The 21,041-nt window shown below is 38.2% G+C and overlaps 1 protein-coding gene across 2 annotated transcripts in view; it reads left to right on the forward strand.

The window, feature by feature from the left end:
• The window catches only part of LAMA3 (laminin subunit alpha 3), a 112,595-nt gene that overhangs the window by 73,496 nt on the left and 18,058 nt on the right, over positions 1-21,041 (forward strand). For both annotated transcript variants that reach the window (XM_052704604.1, XM_052704605.1), the window contains exons 42-57: positions 2,894-3,007; positions 6,230-6,339; positions 8,057-8,137; positions 9,535-9,641; positions 12,549-12,599; positions 12,973-13,124; positions 13,613-13,723; positions 13,826-13,937; positions 14,491-14,658; positions 15,781-15,977; positions 17,376-17,492; positions 18,021-18,175; positions 19,255-19,396; positions 19,922-20,021; positions 20,509-20,625; positions 20,709-20,888. In XM_052704604.1, the coding sequence (XP_052560564.1) occupies positions 2,894-3,007; positions 6,230-6,339; positions 8,057-8,137; positions 9,535-9,641; positions 12,549-12,599; positions 12,973-13,124; positions 13,613-13,723; positions 13,826-13,937; positions 14,491-14,658; positions 15,781-15,977; positions 17,376-17,492; positions 18,021-18,175; positions 19,255-19,396; positions 19,922-20,021; positions 20,509-20,625; positions 20,709-20,888 (2,014 nt within the window). The remainder of the gene's footprint in view (positions 1-2,893; positions 3,008-6,229; positions 6,340-8,056; positions 8,138-9,534; positions 9,642-12,548; positions 12,600-12,972; positions 13,125-13,612; positions 13,724-13,825; positions 13,938-14,490; positions 14,659-15,780; positions 15,978-17,375; positions 17,493-18,020; positions 18,176-19,254; positions 19,397-19,921; positions 20,022-20,508; positions 20,626-20,708; positions 20,889-21,041) is intronic.

Genomic DNA, 21,041 nt, shown 5'->3' on the forward strand with positions numbered 1-21,041 from the left:
CTATGTGCATCCACTGCTCAGGGTAGCTATTCATCATCTGTCAAATGTCATTTTGGAAATATTGCTAGAAACTTATTTTTCACACATCTGGTGTTCTCTGCTATGTGCAAAATGAGAATTGATTGAAGTCCCTACTGCCATCCCATTGCTTTCAACATATTGCCTGCATTAAACTAAGGTGGATTTTTTTTTACACATACTGATGAAAATACATAGCCAAAGGAAGTGATCAAGACACTCACTTGGGTGATTCGTAAGAGCTGTATGTTTATGCAGCGTTACTCAGGCAGTGATTTACTGTGCTAATCATCTAGCTCTGTCTGACTGCATTAGGTGGAGAGAAGGTGATGCCTGCCACACCCTGAGTTAGGTATATATTGAGCTGCAGGAACTGCAGAGTTACTTGTTAACTTCAGGAACTGCAATGTGTGCCGTACAACTTGACTCACGTATAAAGTTTAAAGGTGGGGCCCATCTCAGCATATAGCCTCATTAATCTGAGTCAGAAGCTGGAGAATAAGGGAGAGTATAAGGGAACGTGTGAATACTGAAAGAAAACTGCATGTTAACAGTTGAGCTGAAGTAAAATGATGGCCCAAGCAGAGGGGCTGAAAAACACGGGCTGGCAAGTTGTTGCATTAGTAGCCATGGGATGTTGTTTAACACAAGCTATGCAGCAGAGGTTATTGTTTCCTCATCTTCAGGATAGAAGTCAACAGCAACAAGTTCAAAGGGATTTTTACCTCAGACAGGTAATTTATTCAATTTTTTCTTCCTTGTTTTCTTCCTTCATTCTCTCCGATTTTTAAATGATCCATTTTTACGACAGGTAAAAGTAATAAGGCAAATCTTCTTACATCTCACAGTACTTTGCTAACCAAAGTATGTGCGTGTAGTTTCTTTTAAATTGTTGTTTACTAGAAAAAGATCAGCCTGAACTCCTATGTACTTGAAAGTGCTTAGAGTTTTCTCTTCACGTGGAATACATTTTTCAGTATGAAGAATGTTGCTTCTCAAACAACTTGCCCACACACTCCAAACGTGTTGGTTTAAAGTTTAAAGAGAATGTAAATAGGAAAAAAAAAAAAAAAAAAAAAGCTGTGTAGTTTGTTTTTTTTCCCCAAATGCATTTTTATACACTTCTAGAACAAGTGATTCTTCTTGCTTTCTGAAATAAGACTTTCAGTAAAGAAAATCTATATGCATTAGAACCTATATTTTACGTAGTCATGCTGTTTAATGTTTTTCAGCCCCTGATGTCTGCAAAGCTGTGTACACTGACTCCCTGTTTTAAAAATATATCTGAAAAATTCCAAGTTGGGGATGCTCATTCTAAATAAAGTCCTTCCTCACACTGAAGCCAATATAAAAAGAGCTGTTGGTATTGTTAGTATTCTGCACACATTTTTTTCCTCGTTTATCCCATATGTGAGGAAAGCAAAGATGCCACTAGTAACTGTTGTTTAAACAGTGATAACTCAGTATTCCTTTTGGGATCTGCTTTGGAAGAGGTGATTTTTTGTTGTTGTTTTTGTTTTATTTTGTTTTCTCCTCTCTAGTTGCATGGTTAATAAGTTCGCTGGTTATTTCTGTCCCTGCTTGAATACTTTTGTCTCAACCAACTGTGGCACGTGATTTGAGGCGCTGTCCCTCAAACTCTTTGCTCTTCAGATCATTCCCATCGGTCTTGGTGGTACAACTGCATGAAAAAAGATTTATGGCTTTGGAGTTTCACGGTGACTTGTTTTCAGAATGTTGTTCTGGCAGTTACAGGTGAAACGTAGGTACAGTGCAGAACTGCATCACCTGCGGCAAGAATCTGGGAGGTGTTTTCTTCATGGGGAGCACAGCTTTCTGCTTGCTTCCAGATAACCTCTCACTTTCCTTGCACCATGACAGCTTAGATGCTAGTGAAAAAATTTAGGAAATAAAAGCTCATTTTCAGTGTTGTGGGTGTGCTAGGGAGATATTTTAGCGGAGGATATGGGCAGGAATTTTTGAATTGGTCTGTGTACGGTCTGGAAGAATTCCTTCTATTTACCCTGCCCTTGTACTTTTCTACCCACGCCAAGCAAGACTCTGTTTTTTTAAATGCTAGTTAATACTTATCTGATGCAAGTTAGCAAACCAAATACCTCTTGATTCATTCATAATGTTCATTCCTTCAGTTCTACCCCCTGTTTAAACCCAACTTTGATCTGATGTGCTATGTTTCTGCTCATGTGCTTTCAATAGCTGAACATTCTTTTCATGCTTCCTGCGGCTCTGGGACAAGCCTGTACTTAAAAATTAGACCGCTGTATGTTTTGTAAGATCACCAAGCTCTTTGTCTAAGCATGGCTTTGTCTAACTCCAGGTGGACTTATTTTGGAAGTTATGATGAATTAATGTAAAAGATATATCATAGAAGTATTTCCAAGGAATACACAGCAGTTAAATTAGCATCAGGATTTCACATAACCACTAATGGCTAACGTGTGAGACTTCCATGTGTTCATCTTTGCGAACATTGTGGTAGGAAACAATGTTCAATTCTTTTTCTGTGGTTCAAAACTCATGTTCTATACCTTTGTACATAGCCACAGGAAACGTGTCCTGCTCAGAGGTCAGAGTCAAAATTAAATCGCTGCTACCACAAAGTGTAGAACACAAGGCACAGATATTTAGGCTGAAACCTCATTACCTCTGTTCTTCACTGCTATTTGCCGAGTTAAAAAGCTATTTAAGCAATAATATGGACTCAGAAAAATTTGTCAAGAAATATATATCTCTACTCCTCCTTGAAAATGGCAATTTCAAAATACCCGTCCCATAACCTGTAGAAGTTTCTTTCCACCAATGCTCACTGGTTTTTTTTGTTGTTGTTGTTTTTTTCTCTCTGCTTACTGTCTAGGAATGTGGCCTTGGATTTTATCGTGAGAATAAGGGATTATTTACTGGACGTTGTGTCCCCTGCAACTGCAACGGGAATTCAAATAGGTGCCACGACGGTACTGGGAAATGTATTGTAAGTAAATATTAACATTCAAAAAATTGAATTTGAATAAAACCAGAGAAAAAGCATGTACCTTACTGCAGTACAGAATGTTCAGCATTGCTGAATTCCTAGCAACTAAAAATACCCCTTCCTGTGCCTCATTCTTTGAATCTTATAGTGCTAAGGAGCCTAAATTGTATAAACATTTATGTTAGGCATGTTTAACATAACTGTGGGTGGTTAGAACCATTTGTACTCTTTCTTTTGTGGTTTGTTTTTTTTTCTTTCCCTTTCAAAATGTCACCGAATTAGCACATATGTAAATGTTTTCAGTTACTTACAGTAATTTTGGAATCTTATCCTTGCATACGCAATCTTTCATTTTATAAATATACACTAGGGTTTGCTGAGGATGACAAATAGTGTATTCATGCACTATTCTTTGCAGAATCTCTTGTTTAATTAGTATCATTAAATCTCCACTAATACAAATTTACAGCTTAAAAAAAATAGAGAAGTAAATGATAAAGGAGATAAAAGTTAGATTAATTAGAATATGCCAACTGTTGCGGGAGATATATTGGGGCAGAGTCTGCTCCCTGGCATACCATGCTAAAGGTAAAGCAAACTCAAAGGAGCTGATCAGCCCTAGTAACCTAGGGAATGTGACATCTGGCTGACTGTGCTTCTCTAGCTTGTATCTATGACAGTCCTTTAAACAGTTTGTTCTGAATAAATTCCTACTTGAACTTTTTTCACTAATTTTTTTACGTACTGTCTAAGTGAAAACAAGAACCTTGCCAAAGTCTTTCATGGTTTGTTTTCTCTGTTATTTCTTCCTTGTTCATTCTGAATCCATTCTGCCTGCGGTGCATTCCTACGCATTATGTAATTCCCCTCGACTTTGTCTCAACCAACCCTGGTGTTTCAATGGAAGCTGTAAACCAATTCAGCACATTCTGGCAAATGACTTACAGTCTGCTGCAGTGGTGAGGCTGGGCAGGCCGTGACAGGAAAGTGCTGCAACAGAACTATAGAGATGAGGAAGTTTTAGTTCTAATGAAAATTATGAAGCCAGAAAAACACATATTTCACATTTGGCCATGAAATGAAATGTGTTTTAGGTTTCTCTTTATCCCTTCTTCCTCCCAGCTGGACCAACTTTCAGGTAGATAGAACTAAACTGACACTTAAACTTGAGACAAAATTTAAGGCAGGCAAAGTCACCTGGTATAACGTGGTGAAAAATGAAAGCCTGGAGGGCCTGTATTTCCATTATGAGCCTCCATCCAATAAAGACCAGGTTCTTCTCTCTATACAAGAGCCATCAAACAGAGACCTGCAGCAGTGCTGAGAAGGCAGCACAGAGGCATCAAGTTTCTGGTGTATCTGTTTCATATCTGAAATGTAAAGCTTGGCCTTCTCATTCCTGCCCCTCACCTGGAGCACTGGACTATGTACCTTCTCACATCAGCTGGTCTCCAGTGATGGCCTCCATAGAAGGCTATTTGAGCTAAGCCCCAGCCAACTCCTCATGGCAGCAGTAAAGTGCTCCTCAGCTAAGGCAAATAAGCTGCTGCATGGTGGTGGAAGGAGAGGAGTGCAGTGCTGCCCTGTTGAATGGGCAAGAGGATGGAGGATAGGAGGAGGTGTTTCTGCTGAGGCCCTAGCACACTGTATTCTCGCACCCACAAGGGTGTCTGGAAGTCAGCTTAGAGTCTGACTTTCAGAGTTTGCAGTACTGGACAGCAGGGAGATGCTGTGACACCAGAGCTGTCTCTGCTCTCATCTCCCATGCAGGCCCTAGGAAACTTGAAGGAAGACCCATGTGGGAGTTGCTGATCTGTCTTCATTTCTCTGTGCTTTGGGAGCACTGGGTTATCTTCTTCACTCTGCATATGCCATGTAACCAGAGGAACACTGTGATACATTCAGAGTGGCTTACATACGTGAAATATCTTTATTCAGATATTTATGGAATTGTTTCAGTTTCTATAAACATTCTTGAATGATAATATCTTCATATTTCTTCAACTTCCCCTAGTTAAATGCCCCATATATGAACTGGAGCTTTTTCTGTTCTTTCCCAGGGCCTTTCACAAGTGAGCCACATAATCAATCCTTGTCCCAAAACAAATTATGGGCTACAATGTGCATAGTCTGGGGCAAGCACTGCTGGAGTGTTTGAGAGTCTGGGTGTGAAGAAAAATGCAGTATAAGAGAAGGTGGGAAGGACAGAAATGTTGTTCGTCCGCAAGGGAAAGTGTCCATCTGCTGCAAATCACAGTAATAGGGCCCTCAGCCATAGCTTGAAGTCAGTGTCCTAGCAGTGGGAGTGCAGTCTGCTCAGTGACTGCTTCCAGCCAGTTTCCCACATTCTTTTTCACTTTATTAGTAAACACTCAGATCTGTGGAGCACTGGATTAGTCTGTTGCACATTGAAGAAGACAGCTGTAGAACTAGGGAGCCTCATGGATGTTGGGTACGTGGAATTTTTTTGGCTGCTCAAAATGTATTTCAACAACTTCTATTTTAAATCAGGACCTCTCTAGATAGAGCAAAAGCAAGTTGCTTATCCTCTCCTCAGAAATGTGTTTGACATTTGGACAACAAAAGGAATAAACACGGTTTTAAAATAAATTATGAATTTCCACAGTTTTGTCATGGAAAAATATTTCAATTGTTAATCAATCAGTTTTAATTTATTTTACAGGCTTTTCTTTTTATTATTTATTCCAGTTATTTCAGGTTACAAATTATGTGTACATTGGTGAAAGTGCATGAAATTCAATTTTAATCTTAATCTGAGAAGATATTTAGTTTTGATAGTAATTTCATGGGATTTTAAAGAATGTTCTTGAGCTCAATTCATTGCCTGTTTTTGAATTGTCTGTCTTCTAATTAGTGTTAAGATGCAAAAGTTGTGTTTAAACTGAATTTTTCATAGATACCATTGAAATACCAAGAGTGTGTATCAAGTGAACGATAACTAACAAACTATGCATCTGATTAAACTTCTTGTTTTGTTCTGCTTGTTTTACATGTTGCTTTTTCATAACAGTGAGTAAAATGTACAATTAGAGAACGATTAGAATCAATCTATCCTGGTAGTGAAAGTAGGTTAGTGAAAAATGCTTATGTATGTGGAAGGAAAAGAATGTATCCTCCAAGTAAATTCGCTATAATTATTTAAAATAAAGCCATATTGAGTAGGAAAGCATTGCTAACCATCTTGTTTGTTTCCTTTTCAAGAACTGCCAGTATAATACCGCTGGGGAAAAATGTGAGCTCTGTAAAGATGGTTATTTTGGAGATGCCACTCAAGGTTCCTGTCGGATATGTCCTTGCCCATATACAAACAGGTACTGTAAAATATTGTCAGAAGCCAAGGAGAGGGTAAAGGGTGGGGGGAGGGAGGGAAGAAAAAAATCCTGCTAATATGATAAGATAAGGATATTTCCTTATTTCCATATATCATCCAACACAGTGGGGCATCAGACCCACTTGAGATGTTGGTCCAGAAGTAACTTAGTGTTCCCTGTCATGGCATTGCCAGTTTTAATAAGCTGAATATTCCAATTCTGATTCAGTTGCTGAAACACAAAGACATGCTGCTGTGACCTGGAAGATCACCAGGCACTTGTGGTGTTGCCTATTTACAACAACATGAGTAACTTCTTAGTAGTGAGTAAGGCAAGGTGGAAGCATTTTCCATTACTAAGCATATCTAGAATCTTTTTTTTAATGGAATGCAAAGTGTAAGTTATCTTTAATCTCATGTTGAACGCCGTCTAGGTAGGAGATATGTGGCAGCGATGAAAGAAGCCTTTTTGATGAATTCAGAAAATTAAGATACAGAAGATAGAAAACACACACCAGGTAGCCATAAGTAATAGATCTATGCTAGCAGACAATAGTCAGCTTTTTTGTTTATCAGAGAACTCTTCAGTACATCTGTTTTTGACATCATTGGCCTCTTCTGCAGGTGCTTGCCTGAGGCTGAAAGAACATATTTTCACTCATCTTTTGGCTTAAGAGTGTTGAAATATCTGAAGAGGCCATGAAACCTGCAATAACTTTATAGATGCACATTAAAGTGATAAAGAACATTTATTATGTAAAAAATGCACTCCACCTGGAATTACTGCAGTTGCTTTATGCAACTGTTAGTAAGTTAAAAAATGAAAGTAGCAAACGTGCCTTATCCCCTCTTCATCTCCTGCCTTCTCCTTACAAACACTGGCCAAGTAGTTGTTTTCCTCAAGAAAAATTTGAATCTAATCAAGTCTTCCAGAAAGAACAGAAGAACAGATAGAAATTTTCATGTTATCAGAAATACTCCCCAAATTGGTGTGCAACTCCATTCTGCCTAAGTATAAAAAAAAAAGAAGAAAAATGCTATTAGATACATAAAAGTAACCTCTAATTTTTCAATCCATTAAAAAAAGCAAAAAAGTCTATCTGAACAGGAAGAAACTTTGTTCAGCACAGGGTATTGATTCTTGCCTGGTAAGATAAAATAGGTGCGTAGAGTTGTTTTATTTTACAACACCATTATTAAGGTTTACTTTAGGCATTGCTTTGGGTAGTGAGCTATAATACCCAGCTCAGAGGGCCAGGAAATCATTGGTTTTTGGTCCAGGGGTAGAATTTCAAGGAAACATAGGAAAGAATTCAAAGAAATAGTCAAATCAATTTATTTGGAGAAATGTCTTCAAACATGAAGAGGAGGCATTTAGACTGAATATGAGGAAAAAGGTTTTTTTATGGTAAGAGTAGGGAAATACTGGAATGGGTTACCCTGTGACTTGGTGGGTGCCCCATCCCTGAAGACATTAAAGGTCAGGCTGGATGAGACTCCATTCTAGCTGTAGGTGTCCCTGTTCATTGCAGGAGAGTTGGACTGGATGACCATTAAAGCCTTTTCCAACACAAATGATTCTATGATTCTGTGATGTACTGATGATTTAATTAGCTGATGGAATGAAAAACATTTAATCACAAAAACATTTATTTTTAGCCTCTGGACTGTAAAATCTGTTTGTGCTTTCACAAAAATATTTTGGTTTCTTCTCACAGGTTTGCAACTGGCTGTGTGGCAAATGGTGAAGAAATTCAGTGTCTCTGCAAAGAAGGCTATACTGGAGTTCGTTGTGAACGGTAAGTGACTTCATTCTCAAGACCAATAAAAGGAGATCTGCATTATATATCGTTGTATGAATGTACGTAATATGAAAACACTTAAGGAATATATATATATGTACGAACAGCTTCTATAGTGTGGTCCTGTTGTGTAATTGTAGGTATAACCCAACACTCCCTTAAGAAAACCATTCTCCAAAGACTGTTTAGTGAATACACAATTTTTACCAAAAAGGGAAGTGTCAGCCTCTTGCTGAAGTGCCCTGAGTGTTGCCTTGTCTTCTGTCTGATTGTAACAGCTCCCACTTAATTTGTCCTTGTTACAATTGAAAACTATTTCCCATTTCTTCCAGCATACTTTATGGTACTTCAGTGTTCTTAATTTGTTACCAGTAGCAACTATGTAACACTTAACACCATACCCTTCACCCCAACCCATTTTGGTGCACTTCCCAGCTGCAGTGCACAAACACAATACCGAAGCCGTCTCTTTTGCTGGAATGCTACAACAGTTTGACAAAGCAGAAGAGGTCCAGCTATTATAGCAGGATTTTATATATACGGCATGTACAGCAGTTTATAGCAGGAAGAGGAAACAATTCTAGCGAGTTTCAAGTCTAAGAGGATTTTCAGCATAACAGAGTTGTCTGATCTGGAAACTTGAGGCCAGTGAGTCCTGATGTCTCTCCTGGAGACAATACCACCAGTAGCACATTATCTTGTACTTCAAGACTGTTACGTTTGACATCTAAACTGTAGGTTATAAATTTTCTCTTCCAGATCTAGCCATAACTCAGCTCCTTATCATGGTCTCTTGATTTACATGTTACTTACTCCTCTTGATCTTACAGCAGAGATACTTTGAGGAATACTAGCTAGCAAGACAATACATTTAACCCATAATATATTCAGGGAGCACTCACACAGACTGCTTTGCTGACAGATGGCAAAAGGAAATATCACCCAAGAGATGGGTGGTAACATTCAGTACCACTGATGTTTGAAAACTCAATGCATATTTGCAGTATGACTCTAGATGATATTTGATTTCTGGTGGGATCACAGATCAAAATGGTGTTGTTATCCCAGTTAGGTATTGTAAAATTCTCTCATTATGTACGTATCTATGTGCATTGTATTTTTACACATGAGATGAATTATTCTTATATGAGTATTGTGGGAGTTTTTTATTTTTAGAAAAATTTCTGCAGTACTAGGAAAGAGATTTTTAACATATGGCAGTGGATACTGAAAAGCAAAAATACCTTCCTTTTGTGTAAGTCAAGATGTGAAATCAAAGTTCCTGACAGTTTCTTCAAGAGAAAGGCTTGTTTATTTTTGTCCAATGAAAGTATATTTGACAAAAGTGGGTTCAAACATTTAATGAGGAAAAAAAATTGTCCCTCTTTATCTAGCTGTGCTCCAGGATATTTTGGAAATCCACAAAAATATGGAGGCTACTGTCAGAAATGTAATTGTAACAACAATGGACAGCTGGCTAGCTGCGACCACCTGACTGGAGGTATGTAAGGGTCTATGGATGTGGAAGGTAATGTTGATTTCTCTCAGAGAAGCAAAGAGGGAAGGTAATTAAGTTGAATAGAAAAAGAGACCTCAACATAGAATAAATGTAAATCGTTTTTAACAAAACAGAAGATTTCCTAAAACATAAAAGCAGAGCAACATACGGCTGGAAACTGCAGCATAGGAAGTTCAGCACAAATGTGCACAAGAACTTCTTTGCAGTGAGGTGACGGAGCACTGGAACAGGCTGCCCAGGGAGGTGGTGGAGTCTCCTTCTCTGGAGATGTTCAAGACCTGCCTGGATGCCTACCTGTGCGACCTGCTGTAGGGAACCTGCTTTGGCAGGGGGGTTGGACTTGATGATCTCTGGAGGTCCCTTCCAACCCCTACGATTCTGTGATTCTGTGACATAAGGATTGTTCTGAGTCATTGAGTTCATCCTTGTAAACCATTTTATCATATATTTCCCTTTGTAAGTAATATTGATTGTATTTTGCTCTTAAGCTTCACAGTCACGTATTTGGATTCATTGGATTCCTCTTTTGACATACTCAAGTCATATCTTGCCAGTCTGTTATGAGCTTATGAAACAAATCTTACAAACACTCAATATGTCTTTTTAAAATGTATCTGGGACAGATTAGTGATATCTTCAGTCTGCATCAGACACTGCCATCTTAGGTATCCAAGCTAACTGTGTTAACAATGAGAGTCAAACATCTTACAAGGGCTGTTTTATAAATCCTGCTATACACCTGTATGCAATCCGAGACATCCTTGGTATTTCCAGTATCAGTCATATGTCACACTCCACTAATAATAAGCTCTTAAAAGAATATAATGCCAGAACTATATTATTATACCTGCTTTATAGATTACAGTTCTGAAGTAAAAGGCTCTATCCTGCATTCCTTAGACTGGCTTTACCTCAATTCACCTCAGTCTCCTTAGATAAGATACCGGTTTATATTTAGAAACACACAAGTCACTGCACTTGAAAAGAGCCTTGATTACCCCAAGTTTTTTTTCTCTTCAAAGTTATGCTTTTCTTTCCGCAGATGCATCTTTTCTTTCTGGTGTGTTTAGTGACATGCCAAACTAATAACTCTTCATGTTTGCACATTATTCATTTCTCTGCGCTACCGTTCATATTGCATTACAGTGACTTCAAGGATCACCTTCATTTTCTCTGGTCACAGAAATTAGGAAAACAGTGATGTGAACTGCTGTTGGCACCTGGTGCAATTTTTTCAATAGGTAGTTCTCATTTTATATTTCATTGAAGTAATAAATCTTCATTATTTTTATACTTCATGTGGAACAGATCCAAGCGGCGTTTGATGTTTTCTCATTCCATTCTTCTCGAAGCAAGAGTTTGCAAGGACAAACTGATCCGTAGGGCAAAATTCAACAAGCAAGTTTCTTTTCAGTTTGATCAGATGGAGACAGCCATCTCTTTCTCCACGTTAGCAATAAAACCCTCTGTGATCATCAGCACGGCAAGTTCTAGCAGGCTTCCATGTGCGTGATGTTCGGCACTTGGCCAGATCTATTTTATCATTTCTTGGCTGATGTTGTTTGTTCACGAGCTGTAATAATAGTTTTATTTAATTGGTACTTCATGGTGACAGCTGAAATGTATCTTGTGTAAGCCTGAATTATACAGCAGCAGAACCACATATGTATTTGCATTTAGAATAATCTCCTTCCTTCTCTTAAAAATACATTCTTTGTGACTTGTTTTCTTCTGGCAGCAGCACTCAGTATTCATACTGTTTAACTTTCTGATGACTTAATGTGAAAGTGCCAAAGGAAATGGCACAGAGAGGCATTTTGTTCCAGGCTGTTCCATGCTGCTGTTAAATTTCACATTCCATTTTATCACTGTATCCTCTCACAGTTAAAAGCTGTTGTTGACTCTTGGCAACAGCAGCCTATGCCAAGTGCATCCTTTTAATTCAGAGTAAAAGATGCGCACAGCCCTTCTTGTTTTCAACAGGATTTGGCAGTACAAGCAGTTTTGCAGTAGCCAGTAGGACCAGATCTGTAAAGGGAACTTGCACATCAAGACAGGGAGATTCCCATCCTATATAAAGGCACTTTTACAAGCCCTTTCCAATCCTGCCTCCTAGAAGTTAGAATCCTGGCTTATGATTGTACATACGCCTAGAAAGTATCAAGCTTCTTATAATGGGATTTGTAGAACAAGCAAGCCAAACAGTACACTGAACATATAATTGCTTGTGCTAGCCTGTTGGGAAGGGCAATGAGGGCAAAGTCTGTTGCGTACTACTTATATACCTATGGCCCAAGCACCATGCTTAAGTATAATGTATAGTGCCTCCTTCCATACATAGTCTGGATTTCATTCAAGGCTGATTAATCCCTTAAACAAGCAAGCTGGAACACATATGAAAGAAGGCTATAAATGTTTCTCAGCATCTAAAGGGTAAGACATCCTTGTGGGAATTAAGATTTGTGGTTTGGATGTGGATGTTAGAGTAGATAACTGTTTTGCACCTATGTCTTGTGTAAAATGCTTTAACTAATAGGCAGTATAGTCTTGGCTCCTGCCACAGTATTATTACTCTAGGCAAATTCTAGGAATGCACTCAGTGCAAATGATACGAGAGATTCTGCTTTTATAGAAGTTGCATATCTACAGGGTTACAGTCAGTTTCCTTTTGAAGGATAAAAAAGATGTTGATCTCATCAAAGCATAGGTAAGAGCTGAATTTTTCAGCATGCTCAAGCCTTATAGACATTCTAGATCTTGCATAATGGACATGGATTTATGAAAGGAGAGCGCAGTGTTTTTAGTATCTGCCAGATGAAAAAAATGAGGGTTAAAAATGCAGTCAGTAGTAGAAAGCTTTGGTAACTGGTGATTGTCTTTGGATTCCAGAATGTTTCAATAATGAACCAAAAGATGTGGATCCCAATGAAGACTGTGATTGTAAGTAACAACACAGAATTGCACAAAGATGTCTGCTGTTTTTGACTGCATGCCAGTGACTCTTTTAAGAGTGACAAAGTTGAAAAAGAGATGGTGGTGTTCTGTAATGAATGTTTTAAAAGCAAAGATTCAACCAAACAATTGGCCAAAAATGATGACAGAATTCAGGTAGCCAGATGTAGAGGGTGCCTTCTTTCTCTTCATTTCTGGATTTGGTACTCTCCTTAATACTGTGGGCTTTGTTGTTTCCTGCTTTATTTAGAGAGGGTGACAGGCATCAAATTTCTATTGCATCTCAGTTGTTACTGTGTTCAGTGAAAAGTTCTCTGCACAAAATGTATGTATTGTTTTCCTCTGCTTATGCTCCCTTTAGCTTGCGATAGCTGTGTAATTACATTGCTGAAGGATCTGAGCACAATAGGTGATGAACTTCAGCTGATTAAGTCCCAGCTGCAAAATGTTCGTGCTGATGCCAACACACTAGAGCAGATGAGACAGTTGGAAATACGCATCAAAGACTTAAAGGTACTGTGAAGTAAACTGAAAAGTTGATTCAGATAAAAACAGATAAGAGTTGAACATAGGAATTCATGCCATCTTTTTATGGGCTTGTAGGGAAACACACATTAACTTTGGATTTCAAATTCTGGACTCTGACAGCACTGGGTTTTCACCTATGGGAAGAGGGTTATTAGTTCAGCACAGAGCTCTCTAAGGGACCCAGCATCACACGGCCTGCTGGCCTTGGCAGTTATATCTCTGAGGTTTTCCTGTAGGTCTTTTCTTCTGGCACTTCATGCCTCTGTGTGACCAAGAAAATAAAACAACCCCGAATTCAAATTTCCAATACCAAAATTCATCCTTAAGGAATTTTCTTCAGTCAGAACAGTGGTTGCTGACCTCACAGAAGGAAAAGCCCAGTTTTTGGGCAACAGTTGATCAGGTTTGATAATCACTTGTTATCTCCTGTGTCTTGGTGATTCACTGGATTTTGTTTTTTGATTTCTTTTCAGGTCTTACTGAACAATTACCGTTCTGTTTTACATAACCAGGGCTTGAAGGCAGATGAATTGGAGAAAGAATTCAGTAAGCTAAATCATGATGTAAATGCTCTCCAGGAAAAGGTAGGTGATTGACATTAAATTAAACATGTGCACCTCTTGACTATATATTATTAACTAAATATCTCCACATATTTTTGAATTATTTTTTTTTTCCTTTGCTAGGCTGAAATGAACTATAAAGCAGCTGAGATACTCTTAAATAATTTTGGACAAACTCATCAAAAAGGAAAGGATTTGGTTTCAAGAATACAAATAGTTGTCAATAATATACAAGGTAAAAATAGTAATAATAGGTTTTGTTTCATTAGTTCATTAAAACAATATTCTTAATTAAGCATGGGAGTAGTTTGGATTTTTTTGTTTGTTTGTTTTTTAAGAAATGACAAGTTAGACCTAACTGCAGAATTCACTCTTATTATTAAGAATCTAATACATTATGCTAACTTAGGAGCCTGCCTTCCCTTTTGAGTGAATAGGTACAAAGAAACTTTACCAGTGGGAAATCTAAGGCACTTAATTGACAATCCTAACTTCAGCTTTATTTCCATCTCTGTTGCTATTATAGGCTTTCCTAAATTAGAAGCTTAACATAATTGCTGAATTTGGTCATTCAGGAAAAAACTTCATGGCTGATGTTGTCTTGGTAACACGGATACTTTTTAGCTTAGTGCAGTTAGTGCAAAATCCTTTCTGATCTACTTCATTAAAGGATTCAGGAATAGGCATGTCTTTTTGGAAAAGAGACCAGCCCGTCATTTGAATGTTCTGCATGGTGCATTCTCTGTTTGAATTTGATATTGCTTTTTTTTTTTTTTTTTTAAATTCAGTGCTCTTGGAACAAATAGCTGGTACGAACTCAGAAGGTAACAATTTGCCCTCGGGTGATGCTGCCAAAGAACTGGCTGAAGCTCAAAGAATGATGAGAGAGATGCGAAATCGCAACTTTGGCCAACTGCAAACAGATGCAGAGAAGGAGAGAACAGAAGCTCGGCTGTGTAAGGGCTTGTTCTTTAAGCTTCGTGCTCTCTAGAAAGATCAATTTTAAACCTGAAGCATTGCTGGCTGTTTGCGATGAAGAATACAGAGAGAGACAATTTGCAGTGTATTGCTGGGACTTGTAGCAGTGAGCCAAAATGAAAGCAGTAGTTCTGGAGGAGATATAAAGGCTTTCTTACTTTGTTAGTAATAAACTGATTTGAGATGGGGAAGAAACCCAGTAGAGCCCTCTAATAATAAAATGAATCTCAGTAAAGATGTGGCCAATTATACATAGTTAGCCAGTGCTTCTGTGCATTATAATATATATGATACAGCATATGAGGTTGTTACAGAGAAATCACACTTGTAATTTAACAACAGATGTTAAGAAGCTCTTAGAGTAGTACATGGGTCAGATCGTACAAGGAAGGTTGGGCTAGTTTTATGTTTTCTGTTTTCTGTTCTCTCGTTAACTAGTTGTAGTCCATTTTATGTTCTCCATATGTAGTTGGCTGGGACATTCATAAACCTTATATTAATAACAGAGAGGTCAGCACAGTCACAGGCTTATCTCCTGACAAGCACTGTAGTTGAGAAATGTGAAAGACGTGATTGATATTAATTTCCCCTAACTCTGAACTTTGATACCTTCCCATCAGTAACTATTCTGTATCCTAACATGTAGGCATTGAAATGGACGCTCTTGAAAGTGTGATTCATTTGATCTATTTTATGTTTCTGCTTTCTGTGAAACATGCCTGAATCTGAGCTGATTACAGAGGAAGCTTTGATGTCTAGCTCAAATGTAGACGTCTACACTGCAGGTGAAATTGGTGATGAAACAATTCAGTATTTGCAGAAGATTAACTTCATCCTTATTTAATTTAGAAATAGCCAAATAAACACTGATCTGTGCTCTGTGTCTGCAGCAGCAAATTTGTGGGCAAATTTAATCCAGTGAGATGCTGAATAGTATCTCTGCTACAGTAACACCGGATCTAGTGCTGCAAAGGATGTTCTGTAATTTCTGCAACCCTTAGGTTTTTTTTAACCCTATATGTCAGACCTTTCTAAAGGTGGTTTGTTCCAGTTCCCTTCTTCTCTGAACAAAGCTTTTCTTTCTGGTCCCGATAATTCAGTACTGGCACGTGTTAAGAATGAACTGCAGAAGTACCACCAAGAAAATCATGGACTTGTTAAAATTATGAGGGATTCATTGAATGAATATGAATCCAAACTTAATGATCTTCGTGAAGCTCTGAATGAAGCAACAGGACAAACCAAACAAGCTGAGAACTTAAACAGAGAAAATGGAGTTCTATTGGAAGACATTAAGGTACTACTGGGGTTTGAGAGAATAAAGTTAAGTTTCAGGAGATAAAACTACTTTTTATTGCCACATTTGACTGTGCAAAGCCAAGTAACACTAATTCTTTAGACTATTTTCCCAAGATCTCTTTTTATCTTTTGATGTATGCATGTATGACCAGGTATAAATGTAGTCTGCTCCCACTTGCGACCTTTTGATGTAATGAGAACAGGGTGATAAGGATGCATTTCTGATGACCATTATTCTTTAGTTGCCACTGCTTTTGCTTCCTATTGTAGATCAAATTGCTGGTTCTGATACACATCCCATAGTAAGTTTCTTGATGTAATTGGCTACAAAAGCTGTAAAGGATGAGGAAAATGTGTCCAATACTGTTATTTGAGATTAATAGTCCACAGAACTGCTTTTGAAGTCTGATGAGAAATGTGACAATGCTTCCATTCCTGAACTCTACTTGATTTCTTTCAAGCTGATAGTAAAAGAGAGATGAGTGTGCTTCAGGATGCATTCTTTTCAGCAAATTGTATTTTTGCTGAAGTGTCGCTGTTTTGTAACACTCATGTCTAGCCAGTTTGCTAACACTGCTCGAGCAAAATAATTTCTATGTTCAACTGTTCCTTAAATGTTGAACTGCACCTTTATATGCATGGAATATACAATGCATGTGTTGGCTGAGTGTGCACAGTTGTCTGAAAAGATGTATGCATCTGTTCATGTCATAAATCTGCTGCTACACTTCTCTGTTAGAGAGAGACTTTTTACAATGACAGAAACACAACTGAGGAGAGTTTAATATCCTTACCTGCAAATAGCTCTTGTCTAGTTGTGTGTAATGCTGTGCCATTACCCTAGAGCTACTCTGTAAATTGTCACAATTACTGTTCTAGACCAAGGACTTCCATTTGTTTTCCCATCAAGAAAGTAAAACGGGGAGGGTTCACGCCTCCTTTTTAGTGACATCCACAGATGAAGGGATGACCTGAAGATCTTATTTCTGCCTTTCAGAGAGCAGAAAAGATCAGATTTGTCACTTGGGAGGTGTATTTAGAGATTCCAGGTTTGCAAGGACAAACCCTTAAATGGTCTTCCCTGACTGTTGATCTAGGCTGACACATACTACTTCTACCTCGTCTGAGCAATAACAACTGAACTACTGTGGTCTCTTGCTCAGCTGTCTTGGTGAGCTATGTGCTATACCACTGCAAACTCCCAAGTTCTGTCACTATTCTAATCCATGGATTAGATCCTAGACACTGCAGATAAACACAGCAGTAGCATCTTTGGGAAAAAAACCTCTGTTATGCTCTAGGTGATTTGTGTGTCCTGATGTACTCACAGATGTGATTTTCCTGCTTCTTAATTATAACCCAATCATCCGATATTCAACCATTTATTTTTCCCCAGAAACGAATCGATGAGACAAATGAACAACAGAACAGCATCTTGGATATTTTGAGCTCTGCCCAGACTTCCCTGACACAAGCTGACAGTATGCTTGGATTACTGCTGAAGAGCAAAGAGGTATTGTTAACCTGTTCAGGTTAAGATTTAAAAAATCCAATACTTTGCTGATACTTTAATATGTAGCTGAGCTCAGTGGCGAGGACATAAGCCTTGTATATTAAAAAAAAACCAACAAAATAAAAAACCAGCAGTGATCTCAGCACATTCTATATGGAGAATCCCTGCCTGCATAAATGTTTGGAAGAGCAGTTAAGGGTTGTTATGTGTGTCTGAGGTAGACCCTGAGCTGTGGATATCAGAAATTTGAGAGAATGTGCTTGAGAAATACCAGAAGTGATTGTGCTGTTCCTGTATTTCTTTCTAGGCAATTGCTTCCACCTGGACAATATGCTAGGCCTCTGACTTAGAACAGCAGTTTTTGTGCTTCTGTATCCATTGTATTAAAAAGATAATGTAATGACTAGCAGTTGTTTCCAACAAATTCCAGAGTATGGGAAGGGTTATTTTTCTCTTTAGTCTTTTCAGGGGTGAGACTTACATACCACTGATGGTGATAAATTTATTTTTTTCTTTATAAATGTGTAGGAATATGAAAGCCTGTCTGCTCAGCTTGATGGAGCACGGAAGGATATGAATGGAAAGCTCACGAATAGCTCCTTATCAGCAAGCAAAGAACCTTTGGTGGTGAGGGCTGAGGAACATGCCAAATCTTTGCAAGAGTTGGCAAAACAACTGGAAGAGTATGTTACTGTTCCTGTAAATGAGACAATTCTGTACACAGTGTTCACAGTTGCAAAGCTTTGTGTGTAACTTCACTTGCTTTAATGACCATTTGCAAAGTTAGGAAAAAAAAATCATTTTTTTCTGCTTCTGCAGAGATGTTTTCTTTTCATCCCAAACCCGAGTCATCTTGTACTTTTCCTAATCACAGGAAATACAGCTCCATTTTACTGTACTAACTATTTATTAACAAGAGAGATTGTCCTCAGGTAGAGAGCAGATAAGTATATTTTTTTATGATGTTAATTCCTGTATCTGCAGTCAGGGATGCCTTTATGATGTCATTGAATTGGGGTAAATATCTGTAAGATATGCCTTTTTAGATTTACTGAGGAAAATAATCCTGTAGTTTTCTCATCCTCCAAGGAATCTTCTGGAAAGGCAATATGAGGAAAAAAAAAAAAAAAGAGAAATCTAATATGAATCTGTTATTTCTCCTTTACTTGTACTTTATGCTGGAAATACGAATGAGGTTTTGGAGGCCTTTCACAGTATATCAGGACAAAATGAAAGAAAGTAAAATCCTAATTTTCTTTTTTCTGTGCAAGTTGTTTGCATTTTGTCATCACACCAATTAGAATTGTCTGTTGTTTCCGACTCGAGTTCATGCACTGTTTCTTTGGCAAAAACACAAGTGATCTTGAAGCTGTTCCACTGTGTGTGTCATCTACCACTTCTGTAGAGTGCTGGAGCAGCCTGAGATCATCTGGAAGCCACTGTTCTCTAAACTCCTCTGAGCTGACCTGTATTTGGGAAGCTTCAATGAAGGAGGCTTATTGGCCTTGTGCCCTGGGGAATATTCCCCATCCAAATCAGTTAAAGACTGTTTGGAGGCCTGCAGTCGTATTTTTCCAAGTACTTGAACTCTTCCAAGTTCTGAAGAATCATTTTGTATATTGAGATTTTCTACTTTTAATCAAAGTTCTAAATGAAAAATGTTTCCTGTATTAGCATTAATTAGAAAATACTTGGTTCAGGTCTCTTCTCATAGTCCACAGTCTTTGCAGAAGGGTGCATTTTTTCACTCTTTTCCCCACAGAATAAAGAACAATGCCAGGAAGGATGAGCTGGTAGGCTGTGCTGTGGAAGCTTCTACTGCCTATGACAATATTATTAATGCCATCAAAGCTGCAGAGGAAGCAGCCAACAAAGCTGGGAGTGCAGCTGACTCAGCTTTGTCGGTAAGTACCTACAAGCAGCTAAAATGATGGTACAATAAGTGTTGTTTGTTTGCTTGCTTGTTTTGTTTTTTTACTCTCTGAGAAGCACCAAAATTGAAGTCCTCTGTGTCTTGGTATGTTGTATTGATTTGTGGCCATTATTTGGGGAATCTGCTATTCTTCACATTCATGTATTTGCCTTGCTTCAGCAGAATTCAGACTTATTTCTGCCTTTCTGATGAGCCTGTCCATCTGAATGCTTCTTGTCCATTTCAGTGCAAAATAGAGTGATGAATGAGGCAAACCCAGTGATCACTGAGAGCTCTTTCAGCTATTTTCTTTTACTTTGCACTAGTAATATCCATAAGCTCTTCAGCAGAGGATTAGCATGTAACAGCTAATTGGTTTTTAAGGTATTATTCTTTGTATAAAATCACTGTCCTTCTATAGCTGTTTTTATAAAACTGGATTGGGCTTTCTCTTTTACTTTTTGAATGTCAGAATAATTATTAAAGCAGTCTTACAATCCTATGCTTCTATGACCAGACTGTGAAGAGAGAAGACCTATCAGGAAAAGCTGCAAAGTTGAAAGCTGAGAGCAGTACGCTCTTGAATCAAGCACAGGATACTGAAAGGACATTGAAAGGTACTGAGAAATAAAGTGAGAATAGAAACGTTATCATAGACTCACAGAATCATTTAGGTTGGAAAAGACCTCTAAGATCACCAGGTCCAACCATCAACATGACACTGGTAATTCTACCATTAAATCACATCCCGAAGTACCACATCTGCATATCTTTTAAATACCTCCAGCGTGATGGGTCAACATCAGAAACTTTCATTGAATCACAAATCTTCACAGTTCCACAAAGCTCTGTAGCATGTATTTTATCAGAAGAGGATAGTTCCATTACTGCGGGACACATCGTGATGGTTATTTCTAAAATAAAAAGACAAGAAAGTGAATTTCACACCTTTACTGTGCTATCTATATTCCTTTGCAGCACTCAGGCCCAGCAAATCCTTAGACCTGCACAAATGTTTTACAGTGCATTCAAGCCACACAACTCAGCCAACAGAGAGGTGATATTTCTGTATAATGTTCATAAAGAACCTTCACTGTTTTGCAGCTATTGGTCCAACCCTCGAAGATATAAAGCAAAGACTTGGAGTCACTGATGGAAAGAAGAACACACTACAGATTGATCTTGTTACTCTTCAAAATAATCTTAATGGGATAAACAGAGGTCAGTTACTTACTCATCACTTCTCTTTTGCCTCTTTCACCAGTTACTGTAAGAATCTACACATGCATTTTTGTGCCTTTCAGATGACATTGACAGCATCATCACCAGTGCAAAGAACATGGTAAAAAGTGCCAAGGACGTGACAACTAATGTACTGGATGAACTGCTCCCAATTCAGGAAGATGTGGAAAAACTGAAGGGTACCTATGGAAGCACGCAGAATGCTGGCTTCAACAAAGCATTGACAGAAGCAAACAATTCAGGTTGGTGTTGTTTTCTATTGTGGATTCTTGCTATCTGCTTAGTCTCTGCTAATCATCTAAAAGTTGGCTGTCTAATCTAAGCCAGTATTGTGAACTTCTTCCACTGCCAGTCAGAAGGAGCAAGCACTGCAGAAGGAGAATTAGTCTGTGTTA

This window comes from Tympanuchus pallidicinctus, unplaced genomic scaffold (assembly GCF_026119805.1).
Source record: "Tympanuchus pallidicinctus isolate F22 unplaced genomic scaffold, pur_lepc_1.0 scaffold5, whole genome shotgun sequence".
NCBI lineage: Eukaryota > Metazoa > Chordata > Aves > Galliformes > Phasianidae > Tympanuchus > Tympanuchus pallidicinctus.